This window comes from Acanthisitta chloris, unplaced genomic scaffold (assembly GCF_000695815.1).
Source record: "Acanthisitta chloris isolate BGI_N310 unplaced genomic scaffold, ASM69581v1 scaffold6214, whole genome shotgun sequence".
Taxonomy (NCBI): domain Eukaryota; kingdom Metazoa; phylum Chordata; class Aves; order Passeriformes; family Acanthisittidae; genus Acanthisitta; species Acanthisitta chloris.
The window spans coordinates 15,058-34,381 of NW_008669748.1; the positions used below are offsets into that span (position 1 = coordinate 15,058).

Here is a 19,324-nt window from a genome sequence, read left to right on the forward strand (position 1 = left end):
AGTGCCCCAGAACCATGGGGTCACTGACTTGCTGGCTCTTCAGGGTTTTAGGGGTTTGGGTTTTGCTAATTATGCACTTAATCTGCCATAAAAGGCTTGTTTGCCTTCAGCCCCTTCTTCCCTGAGCAAAGACTTAGAGCAGTCAGGATTTAGCTGTATTTCTACACTAATTTGCCATGGTGTTTGCTGCCCACATCCATCCCAAGCCAAAGCAGCACCCTGGAATTTCCCATAGCTTCTTGCTGCCCCCATTCTTTACCACCACATGCCCAGCATCCCTGCAGCAGCTATCCCTGCACAGTGACACCAACCATTCCCTGCTGGTGATCCCCTCTTTCCTTCTCCCTTCCCTCTTCCATACTGCTTTTCTTAAGTTTTAATTTGTCAGGGCATGTCCCTCCCCACTTTTCCCTGGGCTACACCAGCATGTTCTTTTCCCTGCTAGTGCCACTCCACCCCTTCCCACTGTCTCCTTCCTGCCATGCAATTGCATCAGTTTCATTCTGCTCGCCCATGCAGTACTCTCCTCTTCACCAAACCTAAAGTTACCAAACCATTCTGAATTCAAGCATCCTTGCAATTACCCATTAGAAGGAAAAGCATTCTTGTAGGTACTCAAGCTGGTCATCTGACAGAGCTCAGTAAAGTGCTTGCAGCACATCAGAATCCTCAACAGAAATGACACGCTGAGAACACTAAGCATTCTTGGTTCTTTCTCATCTTTCTTCTGCCAGGACAACACAAAACAAAAGGGTACCTGCTCTTTGACTTCTATGTTGTGTTCCCCTTCCAGAATGAGGGTCACTGCTTGCATGATTTGCTTCCCATGAGTGCTCATTATATGGTCTATGTGCTGCAAAAACAAAGATGAAGCAGTCAGTAACTCTCTAGACAAAGAAAGACATTGCTACTTGAATTATCACAGCCTGGCTCTGGTGAGCTCTCCCAAACCCCAAGAATTTATCACAGCAGGAACACTTCATGACATTCCTCCTCACGTGAACCTGGTCTTGTTTGAGAGAGGGCACAGGCCTTGGCTGTGGTTTCACTGTCACCTGAAGACACTGTTTTCCCAGCCTGAAGGCTGAATCCAGCTGCACCCAAGCTCTAAGTATGATGCTACAGCTACAGAGAACCACTTCTGATAGCAGGGGGTGTCAGAAAACTGATGGTTCTATCTGGTATTTGCTGCTCATGCAGGAACACTGTGACCAGTTCGATCCCAGTCTGAGAGGTACAGAGAAACAAGCCACACACATTGCTTACTGCCTAGAAAACCTTCCTCCGGTTCACAAGACCACAGACACTTCATCTGTCACTTCATGACAGAGTATAAACACCCAGACTAGAATAAAAATAACCATTAGGAGTAACAGGTAAAATTAACCTAGATCTATTGATTAACTGACACCAACCCTGAGGAGTGACAGCAAACAGGCACCAGAGGTGACCAGCACCACAATTCTTTATGACTTCAGGGATTCTCATAGGACTTCTTAAAACTGCTAATGCTGAGATTTCATTGTAAAGCTGCTGGATAAGTATTCTGGAGTGAGTTTTGGGTAGAGAGTGAGAACAGCTGGTTCTGGCTCCACCTGAAAGCAGGTGAAGCTGGCATGTGTTTCAGATGGAGAACACCTTGAGTGACCATGGACTCTGCTGCCAAGAGCTCAGAGTGAATTTAATGAATGACTGGTTATTAAATATCTTCTCACATGAAGACAGAGCCAATTTTCTGTGAAGCTGACTGAGACTCAATGAGTACAAACATCAGGAGACATTTTGCAGCGACATTTTGTGGCAGAAACACAACATGTGATAAATGCACAGAAGAGGCTCCGTGGGTTTTACCCCACAACAATGCTGGCTTGCCAAATGTTTGCTGCATGTTCTTCACAGGGGATTACCCCTTTCTTTTCCCCCCCCAATAAATTCATGGGCTTATGTTTGGAAACCACTGGATGTCAGGGTGCAAAATGAGCATGGACACTTTAAGTGCACAGTCCCACAGCCAGTGCTACATGGAGCTGGAGAACAGACCTATTTCAGGTGTCAAGTAAGAACACATAGAGGTGTTCTGAAGATATGGACCTGTCCACACACTGACTCAACAGTGCAACCCTCTGATCTGTTCTGGACGCTTATGTTTGGAAACCACTGGATGTCAGGGTGCAAAATGAGCATGGACACTTTAAGTGCACAGTCCCACAGCCAGTGCTACATGGAGCTGGAGAACAGACCTATTTCAGGTGTCAAGTAAGAACACATAGAGGTGTTCTGAAGATATGGACCTGTCCACACACTGACTCAACAGTGCAACCCTCTGATCTGTTCTGGACAAGTTTCACAGACTGTTAGGAAACTAATCTCACTGAAAACCAAATGCAATTGAATTGTGAAACGTGAATGTCTAGCTCTGTGTTTGGCAATAATTTCAATGTTCTGTGGGTCTAGAGAAGTCTTTCAAATGTTTCCTTACACTGATTTGTACATCTGCTTACAGGTAACAGATAAATCCACAGGCCTGTTTCAGCAATATTTTGAACATGAATCTTACACCAAAAAAATAACTTGTCTTACAGAAAGGTATTGTATTGGCTGCATGTTGATCAGCTTTCAGGCCCTTTGGCAGCTGTACTTACTGGGCGAGTGGAGAGAAGATTCCTGAGCAGCCCCAAGGTTTTCATCAGGACATTTACATCAGAGTCTGAAAGCAACTGGAACAACTGCTCTGTACTCAGACCTCGTAAGATGTCTGACTTGATCTTCTGTTCTGCTTGAAATGCCATGTTCTGAAAGAGACACACATGTTCCCGTGATGTTTCACCTCCTAAGGAGCAAAGCACAGCAGGAGCTCAGTGTGCTGCACTCACCATCAAAGCCCAAATGCCGTTCACTCGCAAGGCAAGATTCTCACTCTGCGTTAGGCTGCACAGCAGTTCTATGGCTCCTGACTCTAAAATAGGCTGAAGAGGGAGAAAAGAGAGCTTTAAAACACTATTCAGGATAATCAGGCATATACACAAATGTAAACATATGATAATATTTATTAGCAAGACTTTTCTTGTCTTACTCTTGAGTTTACAACAGCCCAGAGCACTCACGTGCACTGGGCACACCACACCCCATATTCCTGACCATTAAAAGGCAGGTTTTTATGGGAAAATTCCAGGAAGCTGCATTCCCTTGTATACTTGTACACATCTGTATACACAGCCGTGTGTGTGTTATGTTATATATGTCTATGTGTAACCTATGACACTACACACACATCTGCTACACACACAAATGGTTCTCCCAACAACTTCCAGCTAGGACTGCTCTCCAAAAACAGCCTTCCTAAAACAATCACAGCTTTTGGGGTAACACATGGGAGTGTTTAAAAAAGGTTAAGGACAATGAAAGCTGCTTGATACCTTGCTTGGTATTTAATCTTTGTCTTTAGTGATCAAACCAAATTAAAATCCAACAGCAAAACTTCAGCGTAAGAAAGAAAACTGGACACTGTTCTTGATGACCAGGTTAGAATACAAATCCTTGTAATATCATCTTTAAATGACAGGAAAAATATCAATACATGCACTTTGCTTCCCAAGTGGTTAATGGAATGAGAGTGAAGTTTGGCGCAGCTGCTTTCATCCCAAACTGAAGTGCTGGTTTCACTGGAGCCCTGAAGAGCATGTGTGCCAAACAGATCCACCCAATAACTTTGCTGCTCTGGTTTGTAAGTTGTTCTTTCCTTACATTAGTTACTGCTTCAAAAGCAGTAGCTGAATGTATGAAGATGCAGCTCCTGAACAGATCTGAGTTTGGTGAGGCTGTGTGGTTTCAACCCTTCAGAGCTGAAGGGATGGTGGCAGGGCTGTGCCCCCGAGGCAGAGGCTGTGCCTCGAGCAGCAGCTGGAGCAAGGTGTGGCCCAGGGCACCTGCTCCCAGGTGTTTGTGCCCTGCAGGCTCCTGCCAGTGAGCTCACCCCAGGCCTGGGGGGGGGTCCCCAGGACCGCTCACAGCCACAGCACTGGGACACACTCCCAAACGGATCCCGTGGCTCTCTCACAGGGCAGGACACAGAGCCACTTCAGCTCTGTGTCTCTGGCAGCTCACATGCAATTTTCAAAATACCATGTAGAAAAAAGGATGCTATGTAAAAAAGATCAGATGGCTTCCAGAGGCTTCCAAATCCAACATTCCTACATCTGCCTCTGTCTGGCATAAGCAGCACTTCCTTTTGGCAATGATGTGTTTGACACGAACCATTATCCCCACAGAAAATTCAGGATTTCAGCCCAATTGGAAGGGGAAACACTATGCTGTGGCAGCAGTCTGAGAGATAAAGCCCATGGGCCAGTGGACTGTGCTTGGCATTATTTCAGTGCATTTTCTGTCTCTCAGACATCACAGACACCACTCAGATCACTGAGGAACTCAAGACAACCTCCAAGGCCTGCAGGGCTCACACACAGCACAGCCCTGCAAACGTTTGCCGCAGGGCAAATATTCAAGACCAGGGAATTGTTTCATTGCTGTGCAGTGTGATGTGGGTGTGATCTCTGTGACACACAGACCCTGCAGAACTCAAGCCCAGACACCCTGCACTGTTCATCTGAGAACAGTTAACAGGCTGTGCCAACACTTTCAGGATTGCAGCAGCAGCAATTCCTTGAAACAAATGATCACATTGCAAATTGTCAGTTTGGTTTCTTCTTGTTTGTGATTTTTTTATGTAACAGTGTTTCACGAGCAAAAAAACTACAAAGTTTCATGTCTCCTCCTTTTCTTTAGAGACCACATTTCACCCTTCAACCATATTTAGCTGCCACAGCACTGCAAACATGACTATTTATCCACAAGCTCCCAGTGGCACAGGCTGCCTGGCACAGCTCTGAGACATCTCACAAGCAGTGGCTGCCAGGTGGGACACCTTAGTGTCTACTGAATCATTGCCTGAAGCAACTTTGGCCTGTGGCCTCTCCCTGTAGCTGGATAAATACTAACCTCCTTGCTTGGAGAGAATTCCAGAAGAAGATTGCATAGCGTGGAAGATGCTACTACAAGGATTTCATTTGGAGCATTCTGTAAAACCTGCAGTCACAAAGGGGAGAGAGAGAAATGCTGTTAGCTAGTAGGATAAGGAAGGGATCATTTCGAAATGGAATACCTGGAATTATGCAGCAGTTTGCTGTTCCACACTTCACAGGATGCTGTGATGCTAGCAGTGCAGATCAGGCAGTGACCCACATTACATGACAAGCTGGAGCAATGCAGTTACTTCACAGCAGTCAGATCTGAGACCTTTCAGGTCCAGTGTAATAGAAATCCATGGGGACACTCCCAGTGGGGAAAATCCCTGCTCCAGCAGGAGCCTCCTCAAGACTCCTGTACCTTGTGCAAAGCACAACAGAGCAGATTTCCTCAGGAGCATCCTTTCAGAAAAGCAAGTAGCCTGGAACAAGTAGCACTCCCTTCCCTGTGCCTGGATCTCCAGCAGCACCAACACCTGCTGTTCCCACAGAGATCCCCCTTGCTTGGCCTCCAGAAGGAAACAGGCAGGGGAGATCTGACTGCTCCTCCAGCAGCCAAAGGGCAGTGGAGAGGGTGTTCTGTCCCACTCTGATTCCCGTGGAGCAGGTGCAGACATGAGCGGTCCTGCACTGACAGCAGCTCACACTGACGCACATCTGTGCCAGTCCTAGAGCTGTAACCATTGCTGTTCCAGGGCTGACACAGTCATACATGCCAGGGCAGAGTGAAAGGGCTTGTTTGGTGCTTTGTTTGATGCTTTCATGTTTGGCCTTTCACAAACTCTTCAAATACTCAAGCCATTCCCTCCCAGTCTCTCCAGGTGATGGTAATGAGTTGTCAATCATGGAATTGCTCCGCTGTACTGACAGCACACAACCTTCATGATCTCCCTTGACCTCCCAACAAGCTAAACCAATTAGACATCCATGGATCAGCATGACAACTCCCACACCCAACCCAGGGATGAATGCCTAACTTGTAGTGAGTGTATTGTGTATACTGTCAGGACTACTGCTAGAAATAACTGAAGGATCTCCTGATCCTTGACTTTCTTCCAGGCTCCTGAGAGAAGCTTTAGGCAGCCAGCTCACAAAACTGCCTCCTCATCAGGCTCTTCAGTTCACTTTTGCCAACACCACCTGCTCTGGTCTGGCTATCTCACTGCTGAATAGAGAGGCAAGTCAGGCTCACTTCAGGAGGCTCTCATGGGTGTCAAGAGTGCCCAAGCTTTCAGGCCTGTTCCTAACAGACAGGGGCTGTTCCTCATTTTCAAGGTCTAAAAGATGCTGGAACTGAGAAACTGGTTTAATTATCTGCACTCAATGACAGTCACATCACAGGATGAGAGATGACATACACCTTACACACTTGGATCTCATCCCGTGGATAATTGCATTACATTAAGATGTGTCTTTTTAAATGTCATTTCTGAGCTCTTTGGCTTAAGTTATAGAATCTGCAATGAAATCTACGAGGTAAAGAACTACAGGAGAAAATGCACATCTAAATTCTCTTGTAGGGCTCACAGACCAAGCCTGAACTGTGCCACCTAGGCTGGGTCTGAAATGAAAGGACACCTAGTCCTTGTAGTGTCCCATGCAAACATCAGGATAACTTAGCTTCACTCGCTGACCACAAAAACGACCCTCAGGAAACAACAGTGAAAAAAAGAACACAAAACCCCAACAAAACATCAAGCACGAAGCACAGCTCTCTTGGCTGCTGCTGCTTGGCTTGTGTTCATGCACAGCTCTTTTAGGAGAAGGCCATGGAATTTTGATTCCTAGGCAATTCCTGCCACGACCCTCCAGCACGGCATGCAAACCAACACACCACGTGCTCCTCCAATGACACGGACACTTCAGGAGTGAGATAGGACTTTTCTTCACTTACCTTCATCAAAGGCTTCCATACAGCATGATCCTGAAAACTTGTCCTGAGCTGCTGTACAGAACGGGACAAACTGTGCAAACATCTGCAAGGGAAGAGAAACCTGTGAGACATGCACACTCCCATCACACTGCTGGACACACACTGCTCCTGCATGAGGACACAGCCTGCAATTCTGCAAGCAGCAGACTGGAAGGAGCAGAGAGGAAACACTGTACTAGCCTGAGATCACTGCCCCTCCCTCTCCCAGTAAATCTCCCAAGAGCAGAAATTACTTTGGATGAGCCTCTGAAAAGTGAGCAGGAACTCCAGCAGGTGCAGCATGGGACAGAAGCATCTGCATGACGAGAACAGGCTCCTACCTGACTGCAGCTAACCGCACCTTGATGCTCGACTCGGACAAGCCGTTAACGATGCGATCCATCATGTTCTCAGTCTCAATGATCTGCAGCCAAAGGGAACTCACGTCAGATCCGTAATGCAGGACAAGCATTTATGGGTTGTTGGCTTTCTGGCCGCAGCATTTTGACTATCACATATCAAAACTGTAGCCAAAACCAGCAAGGCACATTTTCTCCCCAGATTAAGTGGCAAGTTCTGTGTATCTACAGACAACAGAAAAAAAATATCTCTGCTCTCTGCTCCACTCCTGCTTTGACTGGAGGAACAGGCAGGTTAGATACACACGAGTCACCCTTAATGTCAATTAAAGCACAAGAGAACACGTGTGGTGGCACACAGAACACACAAGCTCCAGACCAGGGCCAGGCATGGAGCTGTGTGGATCAGGACTGCACAGCACTTCATCCCCACACTTGCACACAGCCAGCACAGGCACTGAGGCCTGGGGTAACAGGCAGTTAATACTCAGATGAAAGAAGGCTCTTGTGTGATAAATGACCTTTGCCATGGACACACCCTCAGCTTATCACACACAATGCTCTGACAGGGAAGAGAAGGATCCTCTCTGCTCACGAAGGCAACAAAAGACAAGTTTATGGGCTTGAATTCTGGAGATCCTGAATGATTCCTCACTATTAAACCTTCCTGCTGTTATCTTCTCATCCTATGTTTTCCTGCCTCCTTCCTGTCCATACCTTCCTTCCCTTTTTCCCCTTTAATCAGCAAATGACCTCAAAATTGTCCTGCCTCCTGTACTTGCCACGTTTGACACCAAAACTCCATGTTTAATTTAAAAAATGCTCCTTTTCATCATTCATTTATTAAGTTCCCTCCACTTCCCACACAAAAATTTTTAACTCTGAGTAATCCAACCAGCCAACCTGTTTCCTGCAATGTCTGAAGTGACTTTGTTCTCCCTCACACCCAACTGCTTTGCTATGACAGTGCAAGTTCCCTTGGTTACTTCAGACCTGGGAAACACATCCTGACTTTGTTTTCCAACATGATTGGATTTTCCAGAGTTTATTTATGAAACAAACCCACTTGGTTTATAACAGGATCCATGGCAAGAGAGGTGTGTTCTGCCCCTCAGCCCAGGTCTCACACTACTCACACACCACATTAACACTCCCTGTGAGTAGCTATGGGCCCTAATGCTGAAAGGAAACTTCTTGTGAGACTCTGAGTCATCACTGGGAAGATGTTTACATAAATAAGCTTTACTCCTATATTTTGATACAGTAATATGTTAATTTTTGTTCAAGTTCCAAGCAAAGAAAGAGCAATCTGAAAGTTAAATGGCAAGAGCCTTCTCATTCAAACCCACTTCCACCCCAGTGGGGAGCAAAGGTTGGACGGGTGCAAATCCTTGCCCAGCTCCGAGCTCCTCCTCTGCCTGCCCACTCACACATCTCTCAGACCCACCTTTTTTCGGATGTCCTCATCGTTGGCCCCCAGGGAGGCGTAGAGCTTGAAGGCAGCCTGGCGCAGCTCGTGGGCGTGCTTCAGGTCGTGGTCAAGCTGTGGGAAAGCACCGACACCAAGTCTGCACACTGAAAATCTGCAAGTCTGATACTCTCAGTTGTTATGTCCTGGGGTTGTGTGTGCCACCCCTGGGGGCAGCCAGAGGCACAGTGAACTGCTGCTCCATGAGCTGATGTCCACATCTACCAACTGCCTCCAACAACTAAAGCTAAGCCGATGGTGAATTTCTCTGCTGAGTCAACTTCAACTCGAGGCCAAGCCAAGGTTAGGACGCTATCCAGACCATACTCAAGCAAAAACTGTTCTCATCTCCTCAACAGAAACTTACAGGAACAAGCCAGAAGGAGTGAAAGACCACCACGGAAAGCTCTGTCTAAAGAACTAAAGCCAAAGCAGGAGCTCAAGCTGTTCTCTGCACCTGGAACTCCACGTTAAGGGGGATGCTAACATCTGATGGCCAGGGCACAGGGAACATAGCACAGTGCAAGGTGTCCAGGAGGTTTCTGAAAGGTTAGCACTTAACAGACTTGCCAGAGGGGTGAATTTGAGGGATGCACCACTGGCTAGGTTTGGGGTGATGGGAGCACTAGCTACAGGGATCATCCAATAATGGTGTTTGAGTTCTTGAGACGTGAGAAGGCACAGAGAAGGGCAGAGAGCCCTGGCTTCAGAAGAGCTGACCTAGAGCAGCAGATGGGGTGTTCCCTGGCTTGTTCAGCCAGAAGAAGTCTGAGTGAAGGCCTAAGAGTAGCCCTCTAATACCCACAGAGAGAACACACAGCTCTTCATGGAAGGGCACAGCAAAAGGAGAGACCATAGTCAACAGAGTCCACAGACACACTGTTTCAGTCTGGACAATGAAGGCTCCAGGAAAAGCAGTGAGTAAATGAGACTTGGAGACTATCTGCACCAGGAATCCAGTCCTGCTGGACCTCTGGTCACCTTTCTCTGAAGGAACTCAAGCATAAGGTCTGAACAGGACTACAGAAATACCCTGAGCTCATTTAATATTGTCTTTGCACATTTCCCAGAGCTCCAGAACTGGGTAAGGAGCACATACCCTCTTGATGTCAGTGATGGCACTGACTGAGCTGGGGTACTTGAAGTAGTCAGCGAGCATGACGATGAGGTGGTCGGTGATGCTGGCAATCCTCTGGAGCTCCACATCTGTTTCAATCAGGTAGGCCAGAGTTTCTGCCCCTTCCACTCGCTCCTCCAGCAGCCTCTCCTTACTGCACATTCGAACCAAGCATGGCAGAGTCTGAAAAGTTTAGAAAAACAAAACCAACCAAACAAAAAAAGCATCAATCAGATTTTTAGTGCAGCTACATTCATAGAGAAACTCAAAGAAAATCAAACAGCTGTCCTAGAGCAATGCTCAGCACTGCCCTTTGGATCAGAACCTTCAAACACACAGCTGAGTGGCTTTAAAGGCTCCACACATACATTGCTTAGGCATTGCTAAGTATATGGTAAGCCCATTCCAAACGACTTCTCATCAGCCAAAACCATGCAATGTTTAGAAGTGACCACGGATGAAGTTGTACAAGAGCTTAAAATAAAATCCCCTCAGGAGTTGATATTTGCACAGGTTTGTTCTTACAGAAGTGCCCAAGCTGCCCTCAGGAATTATTTGACCTCTCCTGTCCTTTTGAGATCCAGGATTAACTCAGGACAAGAGTCAGGAATAATCTCAGGGTTCCCTGGCCCACGCTGGCTGACCAGAGCAGGAGAGAAGGGAGCAACACTCCTAAACAGTACATTTGGTTGGCCAGAAATGAAGCCCACCTGAAATCCAGGTCCATTCTGCCTTGCCCTGACATACCTCCTACCTCAGTTACATTCAGGGCAATGCTGCTGTCACACCTTCTCCACTTTAAACACTGCAAACAACTGAGTCTTTCTTTAGCTGAAGGTCAGTGAAAAGCACTTAACTCTGCACAGACCAGCTCCCCAAGGGCTGGGACTCTGTTCACTCAACCCTCCCCAAAGACAAGTAGGGAAATGGATGAAGAATAACACCAAGGTCTTTGCTTGCGCAGCTCCATCAGCTTCAACAGAATTACTTCAGTAAATGTTTCTGAGTTAGGTTTTTGGGGACCTGAAATAACATTTATCCCCTGATTGTTCAAATGATGAATAGGTATCTCATCTCCACTGCACAGCTGAGGAACCAGTCACAGTACTTCCCTATGTTTGTTAAAACAGATGCTCCCTCAAGGATTATCACTGAGGTTGGGAATCTTGCACCTAATCCAGGGAGCCAAAGCTCATCCCCTCTGCATACCTGGCACTGAAGGCATCAAGGTAGGACTGTCCATAAGCTTTCAAAAAATGACATTGAGGTTGAGTGAGAAAGAAAAGAAATGGGATTTCATGTCTGAATCACAGTGTACTTCCTAATCCTTTCCAAGGTCAAATGGCCTGAAACAAGCGATTTCTTGGAATTTGAGGGCTGGATGCTGTTAAGTCCCTGGCTGCACACTCCCAAGAAACACAAATTTCATGTTTTTCAACACGTAGCAACTCCATCTGTTTAAAATTAAACCATTTCAAGAGTTCAAGGCACAGTTTAACTGTCCCACCAGCCCTGCAGGTCAGTACAACGTAACCAATGCACAGGAGTCAGAGGCTGTGTGGAGATGTAAGATGAAGAGCCACAAATCAGCCCTGGCCAGCATCTAAAAGTCTGGAAACAGACTGCAAGGATGGAAAACCTCATCCCCATGGCACCCCTGGGATGTGTCAGGGTTATCTGGACAGTCACTCTCATGATTAGGATTCCAGAGAAATGATTTCCCTCCCAGTCAAATCTGTCATTTCTCAGTCTCCTCTGCCTTCTCCCCACCCCAAGGGATTTTTTTTTTCCCCCATGTTACAGGCCAACCCACTACTCAAAGTGGGCAATAAACCAAAGCCATTTGGAAACACACCCCCACAGGCCTCCACACGCAGCGAGTTCCACAGTAAAGGGTCAGTAACTCCCAAATGCTGAAGGGGTCGTTGCTCTTAGTTCACTGGAGCTCAAACAGTTTGTGACTGGATTAATCACAGCCTGAGACAACGTAACCATGAGCTCCGGGAGGAGGCACCACTGGGGTTGCTGGAACAAGGCAAGGTTCTGTGCCATCCTCGTGTCCTCATTCTTTCATCTGTTCCCAAATGATACAACACATTTTAACCTACAATTGAAAACATTTATTTGTACTGAAGCAGCTTCCATAAGGGAAAAGAGATGCTGCTGTTGCTGTGAACTGCCAACCAAATCTGCCCATGATAGTCTGAAGGTTACCCACATGCAGCTCCACGTGGACAGTTTCCAGCCAGCTGCCAACAGCAGCACTGCCTGTGCCTTCCCCACAGGGCACAACAGCTCTGGAACACACGTCCCCACCAGGCATGGCCTGGGGCACGGCAGGCAGTGAGGGGTTTCTGAAGGGAAGATGTTTGCAAAAGAGGAATGAGGCCTGCAGGAAAGCCATGGGTTGGGAGTATGAAATTATAGCCCTCAGTTTGCAGTGTTGTAAGGAGAGAGAGCAGGGAATTGGAGTGGGAATATGGACCAAAGCTCAGGAGGAGCATGAGGGAGAAGGATGCAGCCTGGCTCCCTCAGCTGCCACAGGACCAGGTGTCTGTGCAGAACAGACACCAACACCCACACTGGAATGAGCTGTGTCTTGCCCTTTCTGGCACAACAAGTCAGGAGAGCCAGGCCTCTGTCTCAGTCTCCAGGTGGATTTTCAATCAGATTTCAATCACCTGGAGCAATGGATACCCAAATCCCCCTAACAAAAGGCATGGACACTGGAAGGAATGAATGTGCTTCCCTAGGGAGGTATCTTACATCCAACCTGCTCCTCCCCCAGCACCACCAAAGAGCAGGACTAAGGGGCAGCTCCTGGCACTCTGGAGAAGGCTTTTCAGTTTGAAACAAGCTCCCAGGAGCCATCAGGACTTCGCACCAGGCCACAGGCAGAAGAGACTCATCAGTAGCCTCTGATGCTATTTGCTATCAGACACTTATCAGCTGTCTGTTCCCAAGAAGATCTGAACACCATGGAGGGTGTCTGGGCCTTCCTAGCCACAGATGACAAACTCCTTTCAGAATTTCCTGGGTGTCAGACCAGACCCCACCAAATCCTGACGCTGCCTGTGGTGCTGCTCAGACCCATTCCAAGAGCACACGTGTTCTGCTCACCTCAGTACAGGGGCACAGATGGGGAAAGCTTTGTTTTTTCAGGCAGTCAAGCTGGATTTTCTTAAGTCTGCAGTGTGTGTTATTCTCTGGAGTGAAGGATGCTATAAACACCCCCAAAGCTTTGCTGCCTGCCAGACTCTACAGCAATTAGCAGAGAAATCAAACATGTTTCTTGCTGCAGCACTACACCAACGTGGCACTGGCTCAGAGGCACAAGCAGTGTTGGTATTACCTGATACACTTGCTCAACAGCAGCTTTATTTTCCCCTGGTTTTGACTGCCTGTGACTCCTACCAAAGAGCTTACATTGCTGTGGTGTTTTAATCAAGCTTCCTTTCCTGAATGGCCTTGCAAAGCCCCATGCAGTACAAAAACCAAACCCAGCACGAGTTTGGTTTCTAACAAATCTCCCTAGGCAAAGCATGAAGCAAATATACACAAAAACTGTGAAACCTGAGAAATCATCTGCTCACGACAGATTGTGTATGTAGAGACTGTGTAATGTTCTGACCACAGGCTATGAACTAAGTTACTCAAAGACAAACCAGCCCCTTTTTCATATTCAGAGACCAAGGCAGGAATGTTCTCTCCATGTTACTCACAAATGGTTACTGCAATGATTACAAACCTCAAATGAGTGTGTCAAACTCTAGGATATTTATTCCTGAGCATTGACCTTTTAGTATTAATCTTTCAAACTTAAAAAAAAATCCATGTCACTACAAATGCTTAAAGACACAAAGGGAAAGCAGAGAATTACTGTTCTAACTAACAGAAGTCAGAAGAACTTGGTGCTTTGAAATCTTTGTGTAACAGATTTTGTGCTACTTTTTGTATGAGAAAATAACAACAGGATAACTACATGAGAAAAACATTGTGAAGAGAAAACTGTTTAACCAGCTGCCATGGTTAGCACACAAAGCAGCAGTTTTCTGTTCAGGGATGGTTGAAGCAGGACAGCAGAGCTCACCTTAAGAACGATGCAAGAGTCGTCTGTCCGTATTGCTCCAGCTCTGCACATGGAAGTAAGGCTGCAACACAGCAAAACACACATTCACCTACCAGTGGCTTTGAGTAAGAGGCTGCAGAACAACAACCTGCACTAATTTAAGGTCCTCCCCTTTACTGTATCATTGACTTAAACACATTAATGCTTACCAGACTTGCACACAACCTGCTACAGGTGCTGTTTCAGGCAGATCACCTTGTTGGGCAGTGATCCATACATACAGCACACCCTGGGCACTGAAGGTCTAACCACTAGCCCTGACTGAGCCACAAACCTCTTTGGCCAACCAAACCACATAATGAACACTTCGCAGTAACGTGGAGGAGCAATACACACAGACCTGTCCTTTGCTGCACACAGCACAGGCAACCACTGAGACCACACAGAGAGAGGCAACAACCCCTCGGGCTCTGCACCAGCCCAGGAGATGTGGCACCCTGTGCTGCTCAACACTCTGCAGGGCTCAGCACTCCTCACTGACCATGAGCCCAATTAGGTAAACCACACTGAACCAAGGCAGCACTTGTTCTTCATTAGCCAACAACTCAGAGTGGCTATTACAACTCCAAGGTCTCAAACTTCACTGCGGACACAGTATCAGATAAACGTGAAGTTGCTTAGTTAATGTACTTGTAAATGTGTCCCGAGCTACCAGAGCTGCAAAGCAGTTCCCCCAGCAACAGAAGTGTCTTACCTTGAAGTGGTTTATAGTTTTGCCCTGCCCAGAGACAAGGCAGTGGAATGCAGCTGGAGGGGAACTGCTCTGCACTCCATGCAGGAGCAGCCAAGTACCTCTGGTTTTAGTGTCTGAACTAACCACTGTAACTGGCTTTTACTATGTCACAGTGGAGGCTAAAAATTACATCTGTATTTCAGTACAGGTGACTTGAAAATAACATGCTGTGACCCTCAACTTGGCCAGCTGAAATTGTACATAGGTCAATTGTAATTGCTTAGTTGAAGAGCAGCAATATGCTAACAAACCATAACCACGTCATGTGGTTAGGACCATGACTGGCCACAAAATACATGCTAATACATATGGCAGAACACATATTCCTCAGAAAACTCCAGTCCAGTAACATTTTTTGCTGTTTATGTACAACAAAGAGTGAAAGTTATGTCCTAAAATTAAGTGATAATCATTTCCAAGGATTTAGATAATGCAAATAACATCTATAATTATTCCTAAGCTTTTCTATCACATATGACTTTGCAAGAAGGGAACTGTTAAATACTAAATATTAAACTGCAGCCTAGCTCACTCCAGTTCCCCACGGCAATTACCATTTGGCTGACGTGAGCTGCATCTCGATGGGTTTGTCCCTCTGCAGCATCTTCACAAAAATCTGTGGTAACAATTCTCCATCCACTGACACTGCAAGAAATTGAAGAGAATTCCAGGTCACTCTAATTCAGTCAGCCAGAAAAGTGAGTTTCAAAGCAGCAGGAGCAGCACTGCACTCACCATTGACCAGAGTCATGGACACCTGGGGGTTCTCAAAGGCCAGAACAGAGAAGCACTTCAGTGCCTGCATTCGGACCTGTGCAAACACAGCACACGAGACAAACACTCACTCTGAGGCACAGCTGCTCTGTGCTGCTCTACAGGCTTGGACAAAAACAGTTCTGTGTAATCAACAAGAAATGCAGGGGATGAATCAAAGGCAGATAGAAACACCTAACCCACACCTCACCCCCTGGGACCTCCCTGTTGGCATCACCCTTTCATAGGGCATGTCGGGAACTATCTGTAAAGAAAACCACCCAGGAGAAAACTTGGCAACTAAGCAGTCAGAAGCACTGGCCTTACTCGTGATGCCTCACAGACATGCAGAGAACAACACCAGTTTATAGCTTCAGTTCATAGGCACAGACATGGTTTTTATAATCTTCACAGGAATTCACCTTTGGTAAAGAGATGTGAACTAGAAGAGTTAGAATGTCTTACTTTGTAGGAGGTGGAGACTAATAGATGTGCAATATGCTGAACAGCTCCGTGGTTAAACAAGATTGTCTGGTGGTCTGGGCCCTTCAAAGGAAAACACAACAAATTAATGGCTTTAAAAGAGCAGGTAAGAGGTTCCCACTATCTGCAGTACTTCAGTACCAGAGGTAAATGCACCAACATTTACTTCGCGATCAGCTGTGTAACAACGTGGGGTTTTTTAAACAAACAAGTCCAAGTCTTATTTTCACAGCATTTGTCCCTTTCTGGCAATCATTTCCACTCTTTTCTTCAAAGGGCAGGGAAATGACTTTCCACACATGGAGGAACATGGCTAGAGTACTTCTGCTCCTACTCTTTGTATCTGGAACAATGGGAAGCTCCTGATTTTCTCTACAAAACACAAAGATCCCCAGTCACTAAAATCATCTTCACTGGTGATATTTTCAACAAGTCTACCTTCAGAAGAGAGGGGATTACTTGTGAAATTGGTTCCAGACAAAGCTTGGAGAACACAGCCACGTTTTCCTCCAGTGTGTTATTGTTATTTTAGTGTCAAACGCATTCAGCCATAAATCCAGCCAACCTTCACCTGCCTACTGACTTCAGAATCTGATCTGACAATGGCTGATATAGCAATACAATTTCCAAAAGAGCCATTTGGTGTTAGGCACAAAGACTGAATTTTGCAGGAGAAAGGTCTCAACTTCTGTAGTGTGACAGGGCTGGATGGGGCTGAATACAGACCACACGAACTCTTGGTGGGGCCTGCAGCTCCCAGTGGTCTCTTGCCACAGCTCATCTGTGACTTGCATACCTCTCTCATCGTCACCTCTGCACTAAGCACCGGCTATGTACAATTTAAATCCAGCTTTGGGATGTCACAGCACTTATCACACCTCCAGATTCCTCGGCTAATCTGCAAGTGAACAGAGTCTCTTCCCTCCTTAATCCCTTGTTCAAACCCAGCTGAGTTTAGGGCACTTCTGTGCACCCTGGCAGGCATCAGTGACCCTTGATTTTCAGCTCTGAGATATAGCTGAAATCGGATTCCACTTACAGTCAAAAGAACATTTTGAGAGTATCTCTCACCTCTAAGAAAAGAGCAGAAAATTACTGTTAGATGCAACATATCTGGTGCTTTAAGAGACACTTCAGCTGCTACTGCCACCAAGAGCTCTTTAGCAAACAACACAATTAGAACAGCATGGCAGAGGGAGGAAAACCACTTACATTGGCACACACCAGTGGCTGAGGCAATGACTTAAAGCCGCAACTATGCCAGTGTTACAGCTGAAGAACAGATATTAAAGTTCAGCAGCAAAGCCTTCTGCTTGTCTCTCTTTGGAAACACAGAGTTCTACTCCAATCACAGGGAACCTGTTCTCCAAATGGGACTGAGTAACACATTTCAGGGATGGAAATCACACTTCTTGGAAAACATGACGATAGCACAGTGTAACAGTTCATTCACTAAGGAGCAGCAGGTGCCTCAGTGCAGGTGTACCCTGGAGCAGGGACCAGCACAGGCCGAAGGTGACACAGGAGAACACTCAGAAGGAGTTCAGGAGGAGCTGCCTGGATCACAGGATGTCCCCTGGACACTTCCCAGGCACAAGGGTTTAATTTTCAACTGGCAGTGAATCTATTCCTTATGCAGAGATGTCACCACTTTCAAAAACAAGTTTCAAGAATGTTTTTCTAAATTATTTGTGCTACTTGTGTTTCCAAGCACACACCTTCCCTTTTCCATTGCATCAGGAAAAGAGTAAACTTCACCTACTCACATCAGTTTTTTTCTCTGAAAACAGACTGAGCTAGAACCATGAGGAGTAGATTTGGACCTGCACATGAGCACACTCTGCACATTAGCCTGATGCCAGTTGATTTGCCTGTATGCTGATAGAATCCTGGCACTGTATGCAAACAGCTGCACCTGCTCCCCCTGCAAATCAACCCATCCCCTCACTCAGGACGGCTCTTCTCCAGGGTCAGGGATTTGCACCCCTTCACTGTAGCTCCAAAGTGCCAGCAGAAGTAAGCAGCAGAAGCAGAAACCACACATTAGGAACCCAAATGATGGATTTCCTAGCTCAGAGCTTTTCCAGGGAAGTTTGAGCAGGCAAGTAAGGCATGAGCCTGAGCAGCAAAGCACACGAGGTCCTGGCAAGGAAGGGAACAGAATGGATGCACCAGATGTGGAGCAAACACACATGCAGGAACAAGGACAGGAGCTAGGACATGTCACTATTAGTTTAATTAATGAATCTAGTGAGATGAAGAGAGAAATCAAAGCATCAATACCTTTGACAACCTATGCTGAGACTGCCTAAATACAAAGCTTATAGCAACTTCACTGCCTCAGGAAAGAATTGGGAAGGTTCTCTCACTTGGGGTCTCTTGGAGGAGGGTGGAGTCCCCATTAAAATGCAGTGAATGCTAAAACTTTCAGTATTTAATCCTTTTTTTAACCGTAAGAAAGTATTTTGCTCATTCATATAGCTAAAAAAATCCCCTGCACATTCTGCTTCACTCTGTCAGATGTGTTATGTCTGAAAATACCCCAAAACCAAACAAAAAAAGAAGAAGAAAAAAAGGGTATTTTGGATTTTTGCTGGACAGCTGCATTGCCTGGGCAAGAGAGAAATAAGTTCTTGATCAATCTAACATTTGCAATGATCTGTTTGCTCAACCTCAAATGTTTTTCTTTGTTATGCAGCTGTTTGCTCCTTAAGTGCAGCTGTTTCCCAGCACTCCCATCACCCTGCCCTTCTCCTGCAGTCATGTTTCTCTCTGTTCACACAAACAAATTCTCTCCAGAAACTTTATTTTTCCCAAACAATCACTGCAAAATCGTTTGAGAGAGATCTGGGAGAGTTCCTACAGACAGAATTCAGAGGACCCCCCCAAGTCTCCTCTGGTGAGTGACTTTGGGCACTTTGATGTTTGCACATAAATAACAGTCAAGGTAGAGGAAAAGAGATTTAACACAGCAATAGTTCAGAGTCCTACAGGAGTCACTAAGTGATAAAGTAGAGAGACTTTTTCCAAAGTAAATACATGCAAATTCATAAACTTTGGAACTTTCTCATTTGCAAGTTTAGGAGAGAGATAAATACAACCTGTGATCCTTTAGTTTTAAACTGCTCCTAAAAGGGAAAGATGCTGTAAAAATCTCATTTCCGACACTGAATTATGTTGGCACAGTGAACGTATAACCCACTGGTACAGTAACTACCTAAACCTGCAACAATACCACGAAAGTCAGTGGTGCGTGGACACCTGGGGCAGGGGAGGGAATGCCAAAGCTCTGTATTTGTGTGGAGTTTCAGTCAGCTTTCCCATACTGAGAGAACTGCATCACAGAGCA

At 46.1% G+C, this 19,324-nt stretch overlaps 1 protein-coding gene across 3 annotated transcripts in view; it reads right to left on the reverse strand.

Moving 5' to 3' along the window:
- ARMC8 (armadillo repeat containing 8) overlaps positions 1-19,324 on the reverse strand; it is a 47,838-nt gene that overhangs the window by 4,643 nt on the left and 23,871 nt on the right. For 2 of the 3 annotated variants that reach the window (XM_009073424.1, XM_009073425.1), the window contains 12 exons: positions 15,958-16,038; positions 15,475-15,550; positions 15,294-15,384; positions 13,968-14,028; positions 9,860-10,060; positions 8,740-8,835; positions 7,275-7,357; positions 6,916-6,997; positions 4,996-5,082; positions 2,874-2,966; positions 2,643-2,792; positions 758-853 (listed from right to left, as the gene is read on the reverse strand). In XM_009073424.1, coding sequence (XP_009071672.1) covers positions 758-853; positions 2,643-2,792; positions 2,874-2,966; positions 4,996-5,082; positions 6,916-6,997; positions 7,275-7,357; positions 8,740-8,835; positions 9,860-10,060; positions 13,968-14,028; positions 15,294-15,384; positions 15,475-15,550; positions 15,958-16,038 — 1,197 coding nt within the window. The remainder of the gene's footprint in view (positions 1-757; positions 854-2,642; positions 2,793-2,873; positions 2,967-4,995; positions 5,083-6,915; positions 6,998-7,274; positions 7,358-8,739; positions 8,836-9,859; positions 10,061-13,967; positions 14,029-15,293; positions 15,385-15,474; positions 15,551-15,957; positions 16,039-19,324) is intronic. The other variant, XM_009073426.1, reaches the window with a different exon arrangement.